The sequence below is a fragment of the Vigna umbellata genome, chromosome 1 (assembly GCF_029865625.1).
Source record: "Vigna umbellata cultivar VRB3 chromosome 1, Vumbellata_1.0, whole genome shotgun sequence".
NCBI lineage: Eukaryota > Viridiplantae > Streptophyta > Magnoliopsida > Fabales > Fabaceae > Vigna > Vigna umbellata.
In genome coordinates, this window is record NC_142165.1 from 89,903,199 (window position 1) to 89,929,482 (window position 26,284).

At 29.6% G+C, this 26,284-nt stretch overlaps 2 protein-coding genes and 1 pseudogene across 2 annotated transcripts; all 3 read right to left on the reverse strand.

The window, feature by feature from the left end:
- Positions 1-1,778: 1,778 nt before the first annotated feature.
- LOC124821073 (membrane-associated kinase regulator-like protein) lies at positions 1,779-3,143 on the reverse strand. Its single transcript, XM_047292883.2, has 3 exons — positions 2,360-3,143; positions 2,094-2,162; positions 1,779-1,998 (listed from the first exon to the last, which is right to left on the reverse strand). Exons 1-2 carry the CDS (start codon positions 2,864-2,866, stop codon positions 2,109-2,111), a joined length of 561 nt encoding a protein of 186 aa, XP_047148839.1. The 5' UTR covers positions 2,867-3,143; the 3' UTR covers positions 1,779-1,998; positions 2,094-2,108.
- A 12,547-nt stretch (positions 3,144-15,690) lies between these two features.
- LOC124821072 (calmodulin-like protein 30 pseudogene) lies at positions 15,691-16,519 on the reverse strand (annotated as a pseudogene).
- Positions 16,520-23,888: 7,369 nt separating this feature from the next.
- On the reverse strand, positions 23,889-25,936 carry LOC124821076 (protein DETOXIFICATION 49-like). The gene is made up of 2 exons (XM_047292885.2): positions 25,692-25,936; positions 23,889-25,517 (listed from the first exon to the last, which is right to left on the reverse strand). The coding sequence occupies exons 1-2, from the start codon at positions 25,899-25,901 to the stop codon at positions 24,114-24,116; spliced, it is 1,614 nt and encodes a 537-aa protein (XP_047148841.2). The 5' UTR covers positions 25,902-25,936; the 3' UTR covers positions 23,889-24,113.
- Between the last annotated feature and the right edge of the window lie 348 nt (positions 25,937-26,284).

A 26,284-nucleotide genomic window follows, 5' to 3' on the forward strand; every position in this document is an offset into this window, starting at 1 on the left:
AATAAAAAAATTAATTCGACTTTTTATTAATATTTATATTTAAAACAAATTGATTATATATTATTTTCATAAATACTTTTTTTTTTCATAAATATTTTTTTCAAGAAAATATAATATCTAAGTTTTTGTGTTTTAATTGACTTACATCGTTTCTTTTAGCTTATTTACTCCATCTATAAAACCCGAAAACAAACTTAATAAAATGATTCAACTGATATTCAATTTAATAAGACACAGTTCTAGATATTTAATTCGATCTTTCAGATAAAGTGAATTACCTTATTGAATATGGTCTAATAGATGGCCACGCATATCATTTACATTTTTAAAGCACCAGGGAGCAACTGTAAAATAGAATTATTTATCAGGAGAAGGATAAGTAATAATAGTTTGTGTATAAGTATTTACGATAGTCAAATTAAATTTACAGTAAATAAATTTTAATATAAGTATATTATACTAAATTTTTATAATATTGTATAATATTTATATGTAAATTGTATTTTAAAGCCTAAATATAAATTTATAACAAATAAATTAAATTGATCGATTATAATTAAAAATTATTTTCAATCGATTTTATATTTTAAAAAATTAAATTTAGTTTAATGTTAAAAAGAAAAAGAAAACAAATAAATAACTAAGAGGTTGCCCATTTGGCTATTTATAAAACTATTGTGAGAGAAAAATATTAAAACATCTAATTAGATATAGTTAATTATAATTCAAATTAGGTATTGTATTTATAAGATAAAAATAAATAAGACTTTTCATTTCTATCTTTTATTGAAACGTTTTAATAAATGTGAGCTTGAATCTTTTGTAGGGTCCGAACCCTGCCCAATGATTATAATTAGACCCGCAAGCATGATTGGATCAGGAAATGCAGCATTGGATTTTTCCATGTGATAAAAAAAGTTGTAACTCCCCACCACAATTTCAGATACTGACACCAAATATTGAAAAAATAATTAAAGTCTAATTTAATTTCACAAAAAGTATATATATTTTAAATTATTTTATTTTTAGTGTGTGAGTATTTCAACAATAAAAAATAAAATACTAGTTTTTTAAACACAAGTTTGGGAGATTTAGTATTTTTCTTTGATTTTGTAATACAAGTTTATGTCTGTCTTTTTCTTTTTAAAATATGTTAATTTTAAACTAACGTAAAGGTTGACAGACATTGGCCGGAGATCTAATTGTTCACATGGGCCGGAGAGGGAAAGATTGAAAAATGTGATGGAAGGGTGTGTCTGCCACATCAGCATAGCATGTCAGCAGATTCAAGGCAATTAGTGGAGCCACGTCAGTAACCAGTCAACAGAGACTGGGATCTGGGACAAACAAATCAGTCAAATCAACCAGAACTCTGAATTGGGACAAGGAGCAAAGCTCATGGAATAGGATATCAGAGATTGGCCTATGGAAGAAACCATAGCCTCATCATCAATGATTCTTCACCAGAGACAAACTTAGTCACCCAAGTTACTATGATTATGTTAATAATGTTGAAGAGAAATTAGTAACATGGACAAGGTAAGGTATGTTTGCAAGAGATCTGAATGATAAAGGAGCCATAAAAAACACTTATTTTTCTCCCGACATTAACTATTTAAAATCCATTAATGAAGCCAAATGAAATGAATTCACATACAAGACAAATATTATGCACCCCACCACTCTCCTTCATCCATCTCATGCACAACAATGGAAGATTTTAACCAAGAGTGAAATATATAGGACAGGATTGGGGCTAGCTTAAGAAGATGCAACACTAAAAAGTAAGAAAGATGATTCAATCCTTTCTTTTTGCTGGCCTTTTCAATTCAACTGCAAATAATTTGTACAACAAACAGTGAAATCCGAACCTAGGTGGACCAAAAATCAGAGAATTATGGAAGAATCAAAGCTGACAAACAAAAGCCTAATAACATAAATTCATCGCCTTGGTTTGCTTCTGAAACCCGCTGAAGGGAAAAAAAATGCCCTGTCACCCTACAAAGGGAGAACATAACAAAAATCAACGGTAAATAAATACATATTCAAAGCTTATGTATCATTCCTGTTCCTACACAACACAAATCCAATACCTTCTTCAGTTAACTCTATAACCCAATCTCAACATCCCTACCACCTGATCCTCCTTCATTCAACAACTCCTGCATCGTACCAAAACGTAAAACAACTAAATTAAATCAAGCAAAGATTAAAAAGACAGGGTCACTCAAACTTAAATTAATGTAGGAGATCCATGCCATGATATGATCAAAATGATGTACATAAATGAGAGGCAACACTGTTCAAGTTGAACAAGGTTGTAACACATTGAAAGAATCAAAAGGCAGCAGGAACTAACCTGTGAATTCACATTAAGCCTAGCTCCCTCGTTGAAGAAACCAGCTCTTCTTGTTTCAACGGCTGGGTCAGAGGAGGTTTCACTCTTGTCAACCTTCTTGGATCCAAGGTGACTTTTTCTGAGACCCAGAAAGCCTTTCCACCGTGTGGAGGAGCCTTTGGGGGGTCTGAGAGAGAAATCTTGGTAGCCCTCATCATCATCATCATCGTCCACGAGTAGCTCTTCCCTGAGAGTGGTGGTGGCCCTCTTGGTATCCTTGAAGGGCAACAACCTTCCTTTGAAGAAAAGCTCATCAGCACTCATCATTGAGTAGTTGGTGACAGAAAACTCGAAGTCTGAGGACACTGCAGGAGCCTCTGATCTGCTGGCGCTGCTGTGTTCCTGCTTTGTGGCTTGCTGAGCATCCACAAAGTCGTTCGAGAAAGAAATTCTGGGACTCACTGGAGCGCAGTGATGATGGTGATGGCGACCCTTGTGCTCCGAGTTGTACATCTCTAAGCATGCCATGAGACCAAGAATAACAACATGGAAATTATAAGAGTGCAAAACGGATCGATATGTGATGTGAAGCACAACCAAAGAGCCTATTAAATTCTACTTGGGACCCCTCTCACTGTTACATCTTACAACCCACTCTAACATGTTTCTATTTATATTCACTAATCTCATCTTCTCTTATTAATCTCGATACTATCTTCTAAGAATATCTTAAATGAAAAAAAAAACAGATTTATTGTCTTCAAATGCATAGTTATTACTTAGAAAACAAAATAAAAAGACTAATAAGAGGAAATCATCGGAGGATTTAACATAGACCTTTACTATACGAATTATTCATTTAAGATATATAGTTTTGACGTTGTTCATTTATATATAGATCAAATATACATTATTGATTGATGTTATACGAAAAGATAGTTGTTTAAAATTGATAAAGAAAGCATAGATATAAGAGTGTGGAGAAGTTTAAAATTTGATAGAGATTTTGATCTGGTTTGAATTAAACTTACATTAAATGGAAGTGTTGTGTGTTGTCACAAGATGTTAATTTAGCGTTCAATAGAAGGAATGTACTGTCTCTCGAGTTACACCAGCTCACTCTTTGGGAGTAAGTGAAGGCGCTGAAACTGCCAACAGAGGTCATTTTCTTTTGTTTCTTTCTTTTACCCCACGGGTAACTGATGCAAAGATTGCCTTTTTAGGCCAATACCTTTGGCTTCATGTTTATTAAATGATAAACAAAGTTTTGGGAAGATTCTAAGAACTTGCACTTGAAACGATGTCATCTCAACATCCAATGCATAAGCATAAGCATAATAAGAAAACACATACTCACATTTTCTTTTGGGTAATAAAATTTATTAGGTTGTATGATTGTATTGGCTAAAGAAATTTATTTAACATGTGTATTGTTGTCTTGTTATGAAGTGATGAGACGGTGGTCCATGGAAGAAGGCGAAGCAGTTAAAAAGGTGAAATGGTGATGGTTAATTGAATACAGAAGGGTGAAAAACATAAATGAGTGTGTTAAAAAAGGGAGGTTTGGGAGATGGGAAGTGGAAAGAGTAAGCATTTGTGGTAGAGAAAGCGACAGCATTGAGGGTTTGAGGAGGGTTAAATGCTTTGAATGTTTTGAGCTAAGTTTAAAGGGGTGGCAGCACAGTGACTCAGAGGCACAGTGGCAGAGTTACAGCTTACAGAGAGGGCCAGCATGCATGCACAGCTATGCCATTTGACCATGCTTTGACTCCCAAAGTAAAAAGCACGTTATGAGCTGGCGATACTGACGGATCAAACTCACCACGTGACCCGGGATATTGCCTTTCAATTTAATAGCAAATTTAACCCTAACTAAAAACCCTACCATTCAAATAATAATAATTATTATTATATCAGTACATACATGCCACTTAATGTTAGACCTCAATTTACTACTCATAAACAACATTTGAGAAGATGGGATTGGAATTTTTCTAACTCAACCCACCTACAGGCCTTAAATAAAGATCAATCCATGCCATTTTTTTCTCCTGCCATTCTCATTTGAAATTCTACATTTTGGTAATTTTCTAAAAATTTACTAAAATCAGAAGTCATCCTCATACGTACAACTTCATATTAAAAAAAATTGTGATGAAATTGATGGCTTCAAATTTTCTTTTCCGGATTAACAAGTAATTAATTAAGTTACAACTTTCTATTATTATTATTATTATTATTATTATTATTATTATTATTATTATTTAAAAAATTGAAGTAGTTAGTGATCATGGATAAGATTACTTTAATTTTTTTTCTAAGTTTTAATATTTATGATGACTTTAATCGTTTCTTTAAGTCTCAGCAACTTCGACCTTTATATACTTCAATAGTTTTTTACCTTTTTATTTTATGAATTTTTATATATTTAAAATTTAAATATTTTCATTAAAATTTCAAAATTAAAATCTTATAACTATAATACTGTTATTTTTTTATTTTTGAAATAATGTTTGCGTATTTACCTTTTTAATATGTTGTTACTTTTTTATGATAATTTTTTTACAATATTTTTAAATTAGATTTAATAAATTCACTTTTGTTAATGTAGCTTAAAAGTTGAAATAAATTATGGACAATATCCAAAAATATGTTTTCATTTTAAAAATAACATTCATATTTAAGCATACATAAATATGTAATATAAATATTAAAAGTATTCAAATTATTAATTATGACAATATTAATAGTTAATAAAAGCATTTAAATTCTAAAATTTGTAATTAATGGGAAGACTTGTCACACTTGTTCATCAACATTTATATCTCCTAATTACAAAAATGTAAACTCAACTTAAAGAGTTTCTATTGTTTCTAAATCTATAAAAACTAATCTCTCTATTCTTAAGTTTGAATGCATATATAAGTTATATAATTTATATAAGAGTTTGAATAACTAAAGAAAAAGCAGTATCAATGAGTTTAAAAATTGACAGAAATCATATATCGATCTTTCTATATGATTGCAAACAATTCAAAAAGGTGTCCTTAACACAATAATCCAATATATTGATAGCCCTTACATAGTCATGGATGCAAAATCCTTGGTGTTATATCATAAACAAGTTTTTTGGTTTTTTAAGTCATGCATTGAATAATTCAAATATTTCAAGACAATTATTTGAATGGATCATACTTTTCTAACCACCAAATATAAAATTACTTTATTATTGTAATTGTATAAGATGAAAACCGAAACATTTTTTCCTTGGTATTTTCAATTGTTGATGGTGAAACATTAAACATACTGATATGGTTTTTCACCTTTTGGGACAATACGTATCACCTTAATAAAACTTATACTTGACCACTGATAAAGGCACAACTATATTATTACTCTTAAATTCTAAAGAAGTTGGTTATGATATTGAAAATCCATAATAGTTTACTCGTTAGACATATTGTCTCAAACTTGAACAAAAATTTCAAAAACATAGAGTTGTAGAGACAAGTCAACAACATAGACACTCATACATTTTCACTTCCACATAAATCCTTACATGTAAATTTTTTAGATTCGTCAACTAATTTACTCTTTTTTATCACACAAGTTACAAGGTAAAACAACATATATAAAAATAATGTAGTAAGAAATTATTTTTGGCAATTATTTTATTATAATATAACATATATATTCCATGATAAATCTTATCTCCCTTTGCAAGTATTATTCAGAGATTTGTAACGATTGAACAAAGGCCAGCATGGAATATTGCTCTTTAATACACACATTTTTTAACAACAATGTCATCCATTATCACCTTTTTTGTTGATTTTTTTCACTTGCTATATTTCATTCATACTCCCGAGTCTTATGATTTGAGTCTGAGAGCTAACATGTTCTTATAACTTTCCATTACAGATAAGGAAGAATTGTTCTAAAACCAACTTTCATAAAAAAAAATAATGTTCAATTTTACCTCTATGAAAAAATTGAATAAAAATTTGTCTTAAAAAAATGGTAAGCCTAAAGTTGTCACTCAATTGGAAAGATAGGGTGACATAAACTTGAAGCAAAGTTATCAAAAGGAAGACAACTTTAGTAATAGTTTGTTGTGAAGTAAAGTCACTCATTTGGTGACTTCTTTGTGCCTTTCATTTAACCAAAAATGCCACTCCTTTTGTCATTCTGTTAATACTTGAAGTTTGGATGAAAAATGTAATATTGAAATTGAATTTGGTCATTCTGCTAACCATCACAACTTTAGTTTAGTGGTGGAGAACAAACACTCGTTTTATTTCCACTAGCAAAATAGTTTTCTTTAAAAATAATAATTTTGGTATTTTCATGCTTTATAGTTATTTTGATAATCCACAAAAGGACAATCACAGTGACATATGTCATACACTTTTTTTCGTTACACATTTTATCGTTTGCAACTGAAGGAGATTATTAGTTAATCATAACGCAATTACCATTGTTAACCTTAACCTGTTGTTATGAAATTACCAAATGTTTGTGTGGCAGTTTCATGGACTCTTTACCATATTGAGACACTCATACATATTAATGTCTATCATATATTTTGTAACCATCAAGTTGATGAAGTTGAGATAAGTTGGCCTTCAAGAGACTATTCCTCAAATCCTGTTAAACTTATATCAACTACATAAAGAAAATATAAAAGGAATAACAAATAGATATTAACCTCAAGTGTAATGAGTTTCAAAAATACAGAATATGTGTTTATATGTCACAGACAGTCACTACTAATGGTGATGTAAGTTTATAATCTTATACTTTGTTTCGATATTTTTAAGTCAAACTTATTTAACATTTATATTTATTAATAATATGATACACCACATGAGCATCTATATCTCACACCACAACGTAAGTATCAACATTATTGGGTTTTTTTTAAGTGCTAACCAACATCGACATTAATATGTTGATCACTCTAATCTTTAACCTTTTTATTTATCCGATTTTATGGACCACTGTCATAAGCTACCTCGTCGGTCCACATTCAGCAAGTTCTTTACACAATATTTTTTTGTCTTATTCAAATCTTTTTTTCGTCACTATGAAATATATTTATCATATTTTCTATGACACCATTGTCACAAAACTATTCAACACATACACATGTTATTATCAATCTACTTTGCCTACACAAATGTCTAGTCACATGTCATTGATGAAGACAAAGATAATAAGCTACAATGGGCATGATCATAACATAAAAAAGAAAGTTCAGTAATCTACACACTAACATGCAAACAGCAACCATATTAAAAAGTCAGAAGACAAACTAGCTGACCAACATGTGAAATAACCTTTCACAAATAATTTGATTATACCATTTAGTTTGAAATTTTACTTTATATGTGTATCCAATAATAAATTCCACTTTGTTTTTAAATATTTGTCATAATTTAATTCAATTTTTATTTCAAATTAAGTGACGTGAGCTCATCTCAATGTAGCAAGTCTAAATTAATAGTTATCATTTAAAATAACTTATTACTATATCAAAAACACCAAACATTATTTTAAAAAATAACAATATTATATATAACTAGGAAATAAAATTAAGATAGTCGCAAATGGTGAAACTTAAATTCAAAAGTTAAAATTATCACAAACAGTGTAATAGTTGAAAAGAATCAGGAAGCTAAACGATAAGTTCTTAGTAAAAATTTAAAATATGTACTTGTTATTATGATGAAGTTGCAGAACCATATATCTTTGTAAAATTTGAAAGAAGTAGCTAGCGAAATGATTAAATTGATATAAGAATTCCAAGTGATGAGAACATTTTTTTTACAATATTTTGACATTATTCACGTGTCATGATTAATCCATGTTTCTGTTTATGATTATTATCAATCACAGAAAGATAAGTAGTTGATGTTAAAATGTTGTCAAAAAATGTTATAAAAAATGATCGTTATTCTAAAAAAAAAAGTGATCACATTGAGTGGGCATTTGAATCTGCTTCCCTGTTCCTAGTCACTCGCTCTTCGTGCTGTGCACATACTGTAAGGAATCACATGGGCTCTCGCAGAAACCCTTCCCTTCCTAAGCTAGACCAACTCTGTCCTTCACCAACTTATACAAATGTTTGTATCTTTAACACGTAAACTTTTCTCCACAGGGACCCAATGCCCTTCTGCTTTTCCCAATCATACGGACCAAACCAGACAACAACAATAATGTTCAAAACTTCTAATCATGGCCCCTAATAACTTACTAATACACTTCTTCCTATTCATTCTCTGTACTTCGAACAACGTAGGAGAGGTTACAATGTTAGATGGAAGTAGAACTAAGGTAGTCCAGGAGCAACAAGATGGTGAAGATGCAGTAAACGCCAAAGGCTGACAGGGTTCAAAAATATTTTAACTTGGAACATGGTTGTCACTCACGTGCTTCCGAACCTTTCCAAGTGGCCACCCTAATGGGGTTATGCCACGTGGTTCATTTGCACAAATAAAAGCCTTTCAAAATACAGCAGTCAAAACATAATCAACAAATTTTTAAAGAGTTAAAAAGGCTGTTGGAATTGGCCTCAGAAGCTGCATCCCAGGTCTTGGTCTCCCATCTGGTTAACAATTACTTGCATCTTATTGGTTGGACTACTACCTCTAACCCAGCTTTAAATTTCTTTTGACTCTTCAATTTATTGTCAATGCTCATTTTCCAATGCCAGATCACAAGAAACAACGGCTAGTTCAATGAAAAAAAGAAAAAAAAGAAAAAAGAGTTTGGTTCTGTGTATGTATATAAAAGTTAGACTGTGCTTTTAAAAATGTTTTGTAGGATTTTGAGGTGTGAAATGAAGAAGGAAAAATTAGTAGTTTCAAGATAAAATTTTACGATTTCTGTGTTTGGCTTTGGAAAGATCGTTGTTTGTTTTGAGCATCTGAAAGAGCTTTTGAAAAGCATGCCTTAATATAAAGTAATCTGGTGCACATTGAATTCATAACTGAAAAAGAAATTGAGTAAATGTTATAGAAATAGCTGATGGTCTTTCCCGTAAGTTTCGTGAATGAAATCTATGTTTTGGGAAGGTTGAAATGTGAGTATTATTGTATCTTGGAAAGATGAAATTAGGTTGGAGTAAAGAAAGCATAAATTGGAGTACATTCACCAAAATGAAGAATCTTGAGCAGTCTTCTCTTATTTCTTTTTCCGTATGCACACGGATTGTACATAGATAGAATAAAACGCCACGATAAGCGATATATATGCTTTCAGATTTCAAAACTCACACGCTCACCTAGCTGTATACAGATAATAATCAGATAACTGTTCTCTCTTCTTATGGGTATAATTCAAAGCAACGCTCTGCTAGATATTTACTTAGAAAATAAGTAAGAATAAAATATGTTCTATCTTTCAAGTTTTTGTAATATCGTTAAATTTAATCCTTGCTTATTTCAATTATCACAAAATTTTAAAACTAATATTTATCATCACTAATTAGATTTAATTTATCTCTATATATTCTCGCTTTAAATTTGTTTATATCTTTAGCATTTATTTTATTCTCTGTTTCAATGATTGTTTGCTTTATCTTGAAAATATGCTTTGATAAGGAAGAAGAATCTTTATAATTATTGTTTCTAAGCATTAGAGACGTATGGGTATATGATATGGATAAAATCGCACTGATTTAAATTACACCGACTATAACGTTTTTAATAACTCTCTATACAATGTGATATTTTACAATCTGGTCGTTGAATCCAAAGTACATATTACTTTGATCACACGTGTTAACTTTTTATATGATGTGATTTTGTACTATGGTTAAACCAAAATTACATAGTATTTTTATCACATGTGTCAAGTTTGATAAGAAATGAACAATAACAGGATGATATTTTGTCCCATATGTACGCCTTATAAGGGTGAGCTAACGTTATCCTGTAGCTCTTCAAGATTATTCGATTATCATAAGGTGATAAAACTTTCTTGATAAAGTATCAATACATTTCCAATCACTCGCAACTTAATCATTTTCTCTTTAAGATTTTCACTGTGTTCATCATCGTTTCAACTTAGATAATATATTCATTCATTACCTCGTTATTCTTTATTTTGATATAAGTTCATATTGTCATCGCAAATATTAAAATACATGACCTATTAATATGTATGGAAACTAGCTAAGCCGGACCCACTTTTAGAAGATCAAAAGTGCAATAAAATGAGATGCAGAGAGTGACTATGTTGCTACGAATCAAAGTTGTTATTTTAATCTCTTTAATAATTAATAAGTAATTTATAGGTGACTCCTGATTTTGTGGTGGATCACAATAAATTATTTTTACATAAATAATATATTTAATTTTGACTTTGTTTTACATAAATTTCTCTGTAAATATTTACATATGGAAGGAATATAAAATGTAAATATTTATAAGACAAAATTAACTTATATACAAATTAAAAATATATATTTGAAGAAAACAATGTAAAAGACTTTTATAAAATACAAAATCTATTAATTTGTTAACCTTGTATATGTAAACTAGTTGGTCCAATCCACTCTTAAAAAATCATATGGGGATGGACTAGAACCATATGTATTGTCATTCCTAATTGAATAAAAGTTATTTTAACACCTTTAATACTAATAAATGATTTACTTAACTTTTTGATTTTTTGTGGTTGACCACGATGAATTAACATAAATAATTTATTTAATTTTAGATTTTTTTGAGATAAATTTCTTTATGAATATTTATATAAGTAAAAAATGAAAGTAGTATAATATACAAATACTTTTTTAAGATAAAAATAACTTATAAACAAATTAAAAATATGCATTTGAATAAAGTAGTATAAAAAGACTTTTATTAAATAATTTATTTAATTTTGAATCTTTTTGGAGATAAAATTCTTTATAACTATTTATATAAGTAAAAAATGAAAGTAGAACTATAAGATAAAATTAATTTATTAACAAATTAAAAATTTACATTTGAAGAAAGAAATATAAAAAAACTTTTATAAAAGAAAAGACCAATGTAAATATGTAAACTAGTTGGTTCCAACCCACTTTTAAAGGATCAAATGTATGATGGACCAGAACGGAGGGACTCACATGTTGTCGCTCCCAAGTATATCAAAGTTATTTTAAATTTAACACCTTTAAAATAACTTTATTAAATTTATTAAAAGAAACTCGAATGACCAAATACAAATCAACAAATTCTTCAATTAAGAGGGATTGAAGTTGTGCATTGATAAAAATTAAATTATAACTAACAAAATAAAATATTAGAAACCCATAGAGAGATTGATTATCTCTCACACACCAAACCAAATTTAGCTTATATTCTTAATGTGGCTGACAGTTTAGCTTATATAATATGTAACAAAGGTAAGAAAAAATTTACATGAAATATGAAAGTCTTGGTTAATTATCTCAAGAGAAGACTAAATTTGTCAAATTTAATTTTGGTACATGTTATGCTTTGTGTCACTCTTTATGTTGTAAGGTTACGAAAATATAACTCGATACATACTGAAATAGATGATCTTATACTTATGATTTGCCTACTTTTGAACAAGAATGAAAGTCATAATAGACATGATACTATTTGATTTAGATGTGTTCCAAATAAATCGTTCTTAATATAGATATGTAATATTTTCCTAATGCTCGATTACATATTTTTGTTAAACATAAATAATCTTTTTGTCTTATTTTACTTTATATTTTCCTTCTTGTTTATCTTAAAGGTATTCCTAGAATCAAAAACTTTAAAATCACTTTACTACAAGAAAATAAGTAATTATCAATAGAATAATTCTTTGATAATCCCCTACTAACATTATTTGCAAGTCTTGTTGAGAGATTTAGTCTTTCAATAACAAAAAGAACATGTCAATTCAAACATACTCTTCTGTAATCAAAGATATATTTTTTCAATTTAAAATTTCCAACTTATTATTATTTTTTTAGTTATATATTTTAGAGTTTATGATAAAACTAACAGTGGAATAACTTTAAAACTTTACAAAACTAAAAAGTAATAAAAACTCTTTAATTTAATAGAATTTTGATATTTTTTATCTTTTTAAATTAGATATTTCAATTAATGAATTATGAAATGAAAATTAATTAACTTTTTTTTGTAATGATTTTGATTAACACTATGACTTTGTTGGGTTTAGATAAAAGAATATCAATAAATAACCAAATTTATATAGAATTAAAATAAATTTACTTCATTAACTAAAACAAGTTTGGAAGCCTAAAATTCAAAGGATGACAAAATGAGTTAGCCATCACATTTGAATTTGATCTATTACTAGCCTGACTTGAACTGACTTGAAATGTGTTGAAATTGATAAATTAGTCTACCATTAAATGAGCAAGTGGGATGGTCGCCACTTATCATCAATGTAGTGAGTTAAAAGATGGATTTTGGCAAGCCTCCAAATCCAAACACCAATTGAGTGTCAAGTTCGAAAACTTTCTCCCTTTGAGGCTTTCTATCCATTGTTGGCCGAGTTAGTTTAATAGTCATATCTCAAAGAGTCCTCGCAGGTTAGAAAGAAAAATGTTATTGATCCATATAACATTATGCCTTTTAGTTTTCTCACCTCTTTTACTAATGGTAATAACAAATCATGGTAGTCCAGGATGTACAGTGTAGTGTTCCAAGCCCACCCTAATCCTTATAGAAGCCTCAACCTTAGCAAAATCATCAATGTAGTGTTCCAAGCACAACCAGAAAAAATGGTGATACGTCAAATCAAGGGAAAAATCATAAAGCATGACAAATCAAACGAAGAGAAACAAACATGGTGGCGTGCCTCTTTGCTTTATGTGTGATCTGTCAGTCTAAAAAGATGGGGTGGGTTCAACGCTTTAACCTAGCCCATATACTTCTTATCGAGGACACTTACTCCCTCCACCATTACCGAATGCTCCCTGCACCACCCCATACCAATTTTGTCCTTCTCTAAAATGGATGTTGACATCCGTTTCACCTTCAACAGATGTTGGCATCCGTCCGTTCACATATTTTATATTTTAATTTATTATTTTTATTTAAAAGAAAAAAATCTTCGACGGATGTGGCGACATCCGTTAACGGATTGCCACATCCGTTTTAATAAAATTTTTAAAACTATTTTGATTATTATTTAAATAATAATATATAAATTAAATTAATAATTATTATTTTATTAAATAAAATAAAATTAATTCATAAATAATTAACTAATAATTTTAAATTAATTAAATAATATTTATATATTAATTTCAAATATAATAAATTAAAAACTAAAAATTTAAAAAGAAAAAACTTCATGGATGTTGCCACATCCATTTTAATAAATTTTTAAAAACTATTTTATTATTTAAATAATAATACATATATTAAATTAATAATAATTATTTTATTAAATAAAATAAAATTAATTTATAAATAATTAAATAATAATTTTTTAAAAAAATTAAATAATATTTATATATTAATTTAAAAACTTAAAAAAAAAATTAAACGGATGTGGCACATCCGTTGAAGAATTTTTTCTTCAACGGATTTCGACATCCGTTCAAGAGAGAAGGAGGAGGTGTATGATATTTTAAAATATAAAAGATAATTTTGGAATTTAAAAAAAGTGTGGTGGTGCAGGGAGCAATGTGTGGTGGTCTAGGGAGTAACCCTCCTTATCGGGTTAGCGAACTGACCTGTCAAGCCTACCTCAATTTGTCATTCTTGACTAAAAGAATAAAAGAAATGTACTTGAGACTATAAGGTGGATATAGTGAAAAATTAAAATCAAAATTCTTTTTCAAATATATGCTTACATTTATTAAATAAAGTCATTCGCAAAGAAAAATATTAATATGAAAGAAATGCTAATATTTTTTATTTCAAAAATTGAATTATCTTGTAAACAAAGTGTAGTGTATGTTAAGATCGGACGGTCTCATTAATCAAGAACACTTAGTGAAATGGTCGGTCAAGTAACATGAACTGAATGATCAATCATAAATGAGAATTAAGACTAAGGATGATTATCTTCAAAGAAAGTACGACCATTACGAGTTGAGTTGGAATTTGGTTAGCGCTAATCCAAAACTCATTATCAAATCTATAAATACAGGTTTGAGGTATTGAGATAGATTGGTTACATTTAATTTACATTTATTGCTAGACTGTTGAACCTATACTGACTTGCTTGATTGTCCTATACTGATTTTGACATCAGAGTATATTCTATAAATAACTTTTTAGTACGACCAAACGGTGACCCGAGCGAAGTAAATGACAAATAAATATTGACCCATGCAAGGAATTGAATGAACGAAGTTTGAAAAATAGTTAACCTTGACCCTGTAAACCAAAAACAAAGTATTATATAAAATAAAATTATTTTTTAAAAGCCAAACTCATCCGAAAAATAAGTTTGAAAGTATTTTTAAGGGAATATATCACTCGTATTTCACCTGTTTTACAATAGAAAAAACAAAAATATGAATTATATTTTTAAAATATCTTCAGAGGGACATCAAGTGTTAACCAAATATATTGGAAAGTTTGGAAACAAAATAGAACGCGCGGTTCTAATTTTTTTACTTTAGATTTTTTTTAACTTTGTTTGCTTGGCAGTAGTATTTCGCTAACTATCAATGAAAATCAATAAATAAATAAAGTTTTGAATTTATTATAAAGTATAAAAAACAACTCCTTTCGACTTCTACGTATAACACGGAATATCCTTCTCCAAAGAATAGAATTGTCAAAACTTTTTTAGCTCGTTAATAAAATAGTCGAATTAGGTTGATTCACTAAGTGATCGAATGATCCATTTTAATAGCACTACCAAATGATCATGAATTAGGTTTAATAACCTCAATTAATTTTAATATATTATTTATATACACACTAATATTTGTAAGTAATACTGACTATAATATATTTAGTGGATTTAATAAATATAATATTTAAATAACTCCAGTAATAAAATATTTTAATGAAATTAATAATAATATAAAAAGTTATTGTAACAAAAGTTACCCCGTGACACAAGACCACAAGATCTGAGGAGTTTTCGAATCATGAATAATACTAAAGTGAAATTGGTGAGTAAGTCATGCGATAAAAATCAATTGATTCAATCAGTTGAACTTGAATCAGAAACCGATTATTCATAGTTTGCTCTATTTTTATGCTGTCATACGTATTTTATTTGTGTTTCATCGATCCTCAAAATCTGTGCTATTTTCTCTGTTTCGGTTATGCTTGGGGATTTTCTTAGCAACTTTATATCTGGTTTTTGCTGAAAGAGATCACGTCTAATAACAAAACAACATATTTAGAAAAATCAAAGAGAAAGTAGCTTTTTGTTCATGGCAAGAGAAAATACAAATACATAGATTAACTAAGAAGATCAATGGTACAAAGTTGCAACCTAAGTTGCAGAGGAAAAGGCAGACACATATGATCACTTAGGTGAGTTTCTTGCCACTCATCATCATCCTCATAAACTCATTCAAGTCTATAAAGCCATCACCATTTCCATCTACTCCCATCACCATTTTCTTACAAGCACTGAGGCTGCAACTCTCTCCTAGGCTTTTCAGAACATGTGACAATTCCTCGGCACTAATTTTCCCATCTCCATTCAAATCAAACACTTGGAAAGCACTCTTGATCTCCGTTTCCTTCACCCTTTCCTCTACGTTGAACATTTCCATGAACTCTTTGAAATCAATGGAGCCATCTCCATCAGAGTCCATCACCTCAAAAGACTCCACAGCCTCAGTGCCTCCAATTCCCCACCCCATTGTCCTCATAGCTGCTTTGTACTCTTCGAGGGAAATCTTGCCATCTTTGTTGGTGTCAAACTTCTCAAACACCCATTTCATTTCCTCTGATCTTGGCTGAAAATTGCATCCCATATTTGATGTCTGGTTTGATTTGTAGTTGTTGCTGTTTGGGGCTGGACTTTTGGATTGAGAGGAGTTCCTCAAAGAGCTACTATGGTGAAACTCAAGGAAACTCAATTTCGACATGGCCTGTGTTCTGGGACTAAGAAACATGCGATCGAATGTTTATGTTTGATATTGGTACAACTAAGGTTATGATTTGCATGTATATATAAGCTATGAGGTTTTTGTTTTTGAGAGGTAGAGTGGTAGAATTGGAATTGTGTGCATTCTAGTTAACGCGTTGAGGTGACTCTTTATTTAATCTTGGTGTTGGTTCCCTTTATTGATAGATATTATCTGGAGGCTAAAATTCGAAAAAAGTTTGGTGGAAAGCATTGATTCAGTAGACATGGTGGGCTAAAAGACGATTAATGTGGTTCAAATTGAATGAAAAGATCCTTTGAGGTGGATTATCCATCTTTTGGGGAAACCGCGTATCCACCACCATGCCCCATTTACAAAGTTGAACCTTTATCATATGCTTAGTCACCATGATTCCGCTTCTTCATCAACAGTATGTCTCTTTCATTTATGCGCTTCTTGTTTCCACTCCATTCTTAAAAAAAATAAAATAAAATTGTGTTCAAAGGTAATATTTCAAAAAAAAATTTTAGTATTTATAAATATTTATTATCCGTTCATAGTAAATAGTGTATATTTTAATAGTAGTTTATAAATAGGTTAGTGTGAATAATAGTATTTGTATATATGGATATTTATTATTAAAAAAAATTAAAATTTAATTTATATATTATTAAGTTAAATTTAATTAAAATTTATATTTAATTTATATTAATTTTTTTTAAATTTATTTTAAAAATTTAGAAAATATTAGTAAATATTTCTTAAACGAATGTTCGACTAATAACAAAACGGATAATTAATAGATTTTTTTGTTGTAAATCAAGTAATAAATAAACACGATCAATATCTAGAGGTGTCAACTTTATTTATGGCTTATAGGTCAGTCCTAACTTATTCTTGAAAAAATCCATTTTAAGAAACCCCTCAAGTGGGGGTAAAAAAAAGCTCAACCCTCAAAACCCCGTGGGTTAGGGTCAGAGTTAAAGTGGAGTGTTACTCCTTCCACCACCACACACTACTTCCTATACCTCTCCAATGTTTTTAATTTCAAAAATATCCTTATTTACTTTTACCCTTTACTTTTTTAACTTTTTCTTAACACCTTAATTTTTACTCTTTTATTCACTCAACCGCACACCACACCCCCACCCCCACACTCTTACTTTCTCTCTACCTCTCTTATTATTCTCTTTCTCTTTCCCCAATTTTCCATCTTCCTTTTTTCCTAATTTACCATTTCCATCAAGGTTCTCTTCTCCTTTGCTTGGTTCGTGTTGGTGCTTGGTTGGTGGTGGGTTCGTGATGTTGCTTGATTCATGGTGGGTTCTTGGTGTTGTGGAGTTTGGTGTTTCCTTTGTTGTTGTCTCTGATCCAGGTTAGTGATTCTATATACGTCTCTGTTTTGTGTTAAACGAAAAAGAAGAGAAACGCCAAAGGCTACAACAGATATGGGACATCCGTTGAGCCTTCAATGGATGTCTCATATATGTGTTGAAGCCTTTCAACGTTTTGGGTGTTTTCTTCTGTTGAAGGTTCAACGGATCTCCCATATTTGTTGACGCCTTAAGGTTTCGTTTTCTTGTTTTTTTAGGTTATTAATTTAATTTTATTTAGGTTGTTAATTTTTTTTAATTTAATATGTTTTGTAGTATTATTTATTTATAAATGAAGTGTTTGTAAAAAAAACATGGAAAACTGAACGGATTCTTTTTTTTTTTAGTTTTTAGTTTATTAATTTATTGATTTGTAAATTAATTTTTAGATACTTTTAAAGTTAAGTAATTATATTTTAAGTAAATTATGTATTTATAATTAAATTAATTTTGTTTTATTTAATGAATTAATTATTATTTTAATTAAAGTTAGTTGCTTTTGTTTCGAATTGCTTTATTTTTAAAGAAGAACAGTTACCGAGAAAAGGAAAAGAAGAGGAATTTGATTTCGGTGAAAGTGGTGGAGTGTTGGGGTGTATTCAAATGATGCATATGAGGCTGATGGGGGATTTCATGGATGGATGAAATTGGTGGTGTTTCCCATGAGCAGTTAGTGGTGTATCTTAATATACTTTAATTTTCCTGGTGCACCCTCCATTTGTAAACGGATGTCAACATTCGTTTGTCCTTCAACGGATGTTGACATTTGTTTAAGAATCCATCGCATATTCATATCTCTTTAAATATTACTGAAGGGTAAAATAGAAATTGGAAGATGTAGGGAGCAATATGTGGTGGTAGAGAGAGTAACTCTCGGACTTTTGCTATAGGGGGACTTTTTTATCCTACGGATTTTTCTGGCTCTAACCTACGTAGGTCAGGACCAAACTATGTAACTGGGTGACGAGTCTATTTGTATCCGACCTGATCTATTGTTATATTTGTATAGTATAAATTATTTCTAGTAACTTAATAATCTAGCTAATACTTTATTTGATTAATTTATAAGTTTATTGTAAAATTATTTAGTAAAAAAAATATTTTACTTTAAAAGCTTTTAACTCCAATGTGGTTGAACTTTGATCTTACAATTACTCATATATAATGATTTTAATAACCATTGTTTATATTTATGATATTTTCTATTCTCTTTAATTTCCTCTAATTAATTATTATTTATTTTAATTTAATAAAAGAAATTTATTATTATTATTTTTAGTATTTATTGGTTTATATTTAAAATCTTTTATGTAATTAAATTAAATCATGCTTAGTATTATAAATTCAAACAGCTAATATTGTATTACATGATTCTTTGTAAATATTACACATAATGAAAATTATAAAAAGAAATAATTTAACGTTACTTTGAATTATGAAATAAAAAATTTAATTTTTAGAAATAAATAAAACCTAAATTTGATTTATATTTATCAAATCAATTTGTTTAAATAAAATAATTTGTCCAGAACAAAAGAAAAAACACATACAACTCTTAAAAAATAAATAGAAGTAATGAAAATGTTAATAAAAATTTAATTATTTAAAAAGAATAATTAGAGTTACTAATATATTTAAAAAAATATTTTATTTAGATAGTAAAACTTAAATAATTATATCATTTTATGCTATATTTATTAGATTTAGGTTAGCTATAATAGTTTTTATACCCATAATATGTTTGCTTTCATAGAAAAAATCTCAAATTTTCTCGCTAAATTTAAACGAGTAAATTAAACTTTTGGATTTTCTTTTTCTTAAAAGAATTCACTATTTCATAAATTAGTAAGGTTTCCATGTTATTTAATGGGTTAATAACTAGAAAATTTGTTCTCTGGGAAACAAATATGTTGAAATAATACCAAGTGTTTAACCTTTTTTATACAAAAATATCGATTTTCAATAATAAAAAATAGGTTTAATTATTCACGAGGTCCCTATTTTTCGAGGAGAATCTCAATTTCATCCGGTTCTTTTTCGATTTCTCAATTGGGTCCTAATTTTATGAAAATTGCAACAATTGGGTCTCTACCGTTAAATTGGACCCAACGGCGTTAGCACGCTGGAGTGAGTGTTTTTAATTGACATGGATTAATGATGTGAATTTGAGCAGATTCCAGAACTAGTAGAAGGTTATTTAGAGGAATTTAAGATTTTGGAAGTTTTCCCTGTACGAATACACAAAACGGTGTGTTGTCCGAGATCAAGGAATATCAAAAATCAAAATAATGAAGAATCAAGGTTGAGGTCACTGATGTAGTTGGAGGAGAGACTACACCTTCGACGTTGTCGCCGAATTCAACGCCTCCCCCAACGTCTTCTTCCCATCCACTGCATTTTTTCACCTCCTATTTCACAAGAGGGCATTTTTTTAGTCTGACGAACCCTATTTCTTTCTTTTTTTTTTTGTTCTCCTTTATACATATTAATCATACCGCCGCAAATCATTTTATTGCTTCGTTTATATGATTTTATCAATTTTAATTGCAAGAAAGATATTTTTCAAAATTTTGAAAGGTATGGTACTTTTATGTCTTGTTTTGAAAGTGTTGTTAGATGCCGCAAATGAACCATGTTTCATTTTCTAATTTGCAGCAATTGATTTATTGAAAAATGCCTTCTTGTTTTGTTTCAGGTTCACAAGGAAGGCAGTCATCCAGATTTCCAGTTTTTTAGCCGTTGAGGTTGTTAAACTGACTGTAATATTATATACTTTTGGATATTTAAGAACTGGTGGTTAGTGTTTGGTTCATTTTTTAGATGTTATACTTGATTGGAGTTGGAGTTAATAACTTATTTGACAAAAGGTAAAAGGAAAATTGGAGAAAGGATGTTAACCACCGTCCTTTGTATTTCTCTGCATTGTTTGCTTCCGTAACAAGTGAATGAATAGGGAAGCATTGGAGAAGCGACAGTGTTGAGGCTACTTACTGTGTTCCTGATGGCCGCACATGGCACTGCATTAGGGTTCCGTTTTAGGGATTTTGGGGTTTCTGATTTTGGGTTGAGTATGAAGAAGAAGACCTGCGTTTTGTTCTTGTTTTGTGTTTTGTTTTGATTGAATTGAAAAATAAATAAAAGGAAAGAAAATATAACGTAGATAAACTTTTAAAATGAAAAGTAATCAAAAAACGTAAGACAACTTTTAAAATGAAAAGTAATAAAAAAAAATAATAAAAAATGTAAGGCAACTTTTAAAAACGTAAGGCAACTTTTGAAATGAAAAGTAATAAAAAAATCTACTTTCTTCTGTAATGTGTCAGCCACCTCAATTAAGTAACCGACTTAGCGTGCCACGTCAATCACACACTAACGCAGTTGAGTTCAATTTAACGGTAGGGATCCAATTGTTGCAATTTTCACAAAATTAGGATCCAATTGAGAAACCGAAAAAGAACAGGACGAAATTGAGATTCTCCTCGAAAATAGGGACCTCCTGAATGATTAAACCTAAAAAATATGACATGACTCACTGAATTAAAAAATAATCACTATACAACAGTACAAAAAAATATTAGATAATAATCAATTTTAACAACAAAAAATAATTAATCACTACAATAACAAATTTACATATCAATTTATAAATTAAAAATTATTGGTAACTAAAATAATTTATATTATAAATAAAAAATATAATTAGTTTTCAAATTAGTAACTAAATTAATTTTTATTATAAATTAGTTTCTAAATTGATCAATAACATTAATTACCAAAGTTTTAACTGAAAATTTTTGGTCTTTAAATTTATCTCTAATTAATTAAAGACCAATTTTAGTTATAAAAGTTTTAATTACTAATAATTTTTAGTTTATAAATTAGTATCTAGATTAGTTACAATATTGACTAATTACCTTTTTGTCATTAAAATTGATCATTATTTAAGAAATATTTTGCAGTGTAAAAAATATAACATAAGCTGCTAAATTAAATGATGATATTTTGTCACATATAGTTGTCATTACTGTGATACTTTGATGATTTTGAGAATGAGAGATCATGACATATTTTAATATTTAATAGTTTTTATTTTTTATTTTTTAAATTAAAGAGTTAGAATGTATAGTTAAAACTAAATTTAAAAAGCGTAATAATGTCTTTGATTTTTTATTGTGCTAAATTTTTTTAATAATATTAATGGTACACTAAGAAATTAAAGTATATTTATATTTTTAGAGGAAGTTGAGGTAAATGTATTAATAGTTTTTTAATTGTTTTTGGGAATGCATACTTCTGCTGAGTTTTTAGGAATCATTAATGTTTTAAAGCATGCTAGAGGTACAGGCGTAACTATTGGCTAAGGGGAGCTTTGCTTTTAAAGATTCGTCAGGACTTGGGAAAAGTGCTTTCAGAGACTGGTTGAAGAATGATTTTACTTTTAAAAGAAGATGAGATCGATACTCTTTTTTTGTAAGCTTCTACAATCTAAAGATTCTCCTAAGAGAAAGTTTTGTAATAAGAAGTTATTTAATTTGGTTTTAATTCATAGCGAACATTATAAACAACTTAGTCTTTTAACTTTATTTATTTATTTAGATTTTTTTTCATAATATTATGTTTAATGTGGTTTCTCTTATATTCTTGGTTTGTAGAAAATATATACAACTCTTGACAATATAATATATAATTAATTGTGAACAAAAGGATATTATTAGTTATTTTTGTCAAATCGTGTAACGTTCTTTTGTTAATAATTAAGTTATGACAAGAATAATTGAATCTGTTTGTTAGTTTGAATCTTTACAAATATTTCAATCTTAAACTTTAACTCCTGTAAATATAATATACAATTTTTAAAGTAGTTTTAAATTAATTACCTATTATACCTTTTTAGTCTTCTTATTTTAATATATGTATTTGTGTGTCATAATATGTTCTTTTTCTTTTAATATAACTAATTTTTCTATCTTCATGTTAATTAAATTAATAATATAATTGGGAAAAATATTATTTAAAAAAATATCACAATTAATTTTTTTTTAGAAAATTATCATTTGGGGTTAAGTTTCAAGATAATTATAAGAAAATTTATGAACTAATTAGATGAGAATACAATACAAGTTTGACAATGTCAGGACCTCAACTATTATTTATAGATATATTATATTAAATAAATAACTGATTATTAAGTAAATATCGTGCTATAAAATATAATACATGGTGAAATTATTACATTTCAAAATAAGAGATAATTTATTAACATATCAGTTAGGAATATTATGATGGTATATTTGACTTTTATTTTGAAACATGTTTTTTAAGTCAATATTTTAATAATCAAAATGTAATATATGTTTTGATATATATATATATATATATATATATATATATATATATATATATATATATATATATATATATATATAAATATATATATATATATAATAATTATTTGTTCATAATAAATTGTAATAGATAGATATATATCTATTACATGATAACTATAATATTTAATAATACCATTTAAGTTACTTGCTTATTATATTAAATAAATAATTTAATCAGTCAATACATTATAAGCAAAGTTCATTCTCGAATAATATTCAATACTTAATTAAGATATTTAATTTTTTCCAATAAAATACCTATTAAATTTATAAAATATATTATATTTATAAGATTTAATTGTTTTTAAAAATTCAATACATAATAAAACAATAAAGATAATATTAAATATTATATTTATTAAATATGATACTTTTTCATTCAATAGCAGTTAAGTGGAGAAATTAAATAGAGGTTATGATGACTAATACCAAAATGAAATTGAAATCAAATTTCATATGTAACACTTGTACATGTATTCAACTTTATATTACTAATTGGTATAGACATAAATGTATTTTATTTATATCACTGAAAAAATAAATTATATTATATTAAAATACAATTATTCAGTGTATATTGGTTGTCCTTGTTATCTCTTTCTTCCCCAGAACAGTTAATGAAGAAAGAAAGTGTAAAATAAGTTATGTCTAAGAATCTTTTCCTGTTTTTTTTTTTTAATTCACAAGTCCAAAAGGAAAAATCTGCTTTTGTTGGGCCTTGAAGGAAGTCCAGTGGATATATGAAACTAAAGTACGCACTTTTATTGAAAATTTCAAAGGTTGACAGAGTAATCTCATTGGAAGAGACTACTTAGACACAAACAGAAAGACCTAAACTTAATTGAAACAAAGTTGTCCACATAACACAACATTGGACATAAACAGAGGAAACACTCAAACAGTACTAGAAACACACAGGAAAAACATCATTATTAACTAAAACATCACCACCAAAGGTTGTTTTAGAAACACTCCGAAGCAGCTCCTTCAACATCTTCATTGTTTTCTCCATTGATCTCTCCCATTCCACCTGTTAACTTCCTCGCCCTATTTGCTTGCTCCTTCCAATCAGTTCGTGTCAATGCAATCACCATAGCAATAGCACACACTATCTGAGCCGACAGAAGGCCCAGAAAGAGGCCCAACAAGCCCAAATGAAAGCCGAAGCACAGGAAAAGACCCACAGGCAAGCCCACACCATAAAATGATAGAAAGTTTATTTTGGCACCCAAAGCAGGCCTAGCACTCCCACTTAGCATCCCACAAATTGTAGTCTGAGGACAGTTCCCAAGCTCACACAGACCCACAATGGGCAATGTTGTTGAGAGCAGAGACAGAACAGCTTCATCGTCGGTAAAGATTAGTCCCCAGACATTGCTCGCAGACACCATCACCAACATAGCCACAATGGCTGTGAAACAAGAACATAGCAAAGCAGTGTAGGATGATGCCTTGGCCTTGTTAGGCCTATTGGCACCGAGTTCATTCCCTACTTTTGTTGAAACAGCCAAACCTAATGCATAAGGAAAATTATACATAAATGAAGTGGCCTGGATTATTATTCCATAGGTGGATACATTATCTGCAGCATTCTCTAGGAGCCCCGAAAAGAGTACCAATAACTCATACCACCACCACTCCAAACAAACGGATATACAACTTGGGGCTCCTTGACCAAGAATAGGCTTCCAGTGATTAAAGCACTGCCATGACCAACCGTGCCAAGATTGAGAACAAACCCCAGAGAACCGTATGTAAAGCAAAAGGACAATTATAAAGCTTAGATTGGTGAAGGCTCCAACCAAGGAAATCCCTTGAATTCCCAAACCAAAATTTTGAATCACCACATAATTCATAAATGCATGCAGCATTAGAGTAAAAGTTGCAGTGAACATGAGAGGGAGGGTCACACCTTGGGTTCTCAAGAAAATTTTCAGAGGGCTGATTAGGGACTGACAAAGTAGGTCAGGGATAGAGTATGCAAGATAGGTGGCCGCAATGGATGAGATGGTGGGATCTTGGCCGAATAACAGAAGGAGGGATTCAAAGTTGAGCCATAAGGCTGAAATGGGTATGCATGTGATGATCAGAATGCTGATGGTGCATTGGAGGGTTTCCCCAACAAGGTTCCATTTTCGGGCCCCACAAGCTTGAGAGGATATACCTTCCATACCTGTTGCAAGGCCAGAAATCACAGAATAACCCGTGATGTTGGCCATGCCAATGGCTAGGCTTCCACCAGCTAATGTATTTTTACCTAGCTTCCCCAAGAAATGCATGGATATTGCAGACTTTCCATAGGTTAGAAGCCCAGTGACGATTGTTGGGATGGCAATGGCATACAAGTCTTTTATTTCCTCCACCACCTGCGAAAGAAGAAAACATTATTTGCATGCAGATGCACTACAAAGAAGAACACATAAGCAAGATTCAAGGTTAAACACCTAAATCTGAAATCATAGAGGATCCGCTCCTCCCACTATCAGTTTCATTATTTGCATGCAAAACATATAAACAAAATTCAAGGTTAAACAACTAACCTGTGGAATCCTAGCAGATCCGCTCCTCTCACTGACAGTATCACTATCATTCAACCCATTGATCTTATTTTCTCCGGCATCAGAGTAATTTGACAAAAGAGGACTAGAACCTGGATGACTCTCAGTCATGGTGCTAGCTCTTTGCTTTGAAGAGATCTGTCGAAAGAAAAACATTACTTTCTCGTAAATGGGTCTGAGAGAGAAAGTCATTTTGAATCTAGTACTTCTTTTCAATCAAGAATGCATGTTATATAGAAGATGAGTCTCGCTTTTTATACACCTGTATTCACAAACTTCTGCATGTTGCTCTTCTAGGTCTGTCCATGGTGTCACTCAGGAATATTTTCTTTTCTTCCCTCTCTCTTCGAGGGGGCTCAGGTAAATGGACCAGAAATGGACGTGTGTGGGGAAAGATAAGGATGCGAAGAAGATGCCTGTATCAATTCTTGTCCTATTGATAAGGCATTACAAATATTGTTTGGAGCAGTCTCCACAAAGTACAAATGCCAAAGCATATGTATGTAAAGGATGCCAACTTATTTGCATGAAAATCAGTGTAAAATTTCAAAACAATGGTTTTTTTCCGTTTTTCA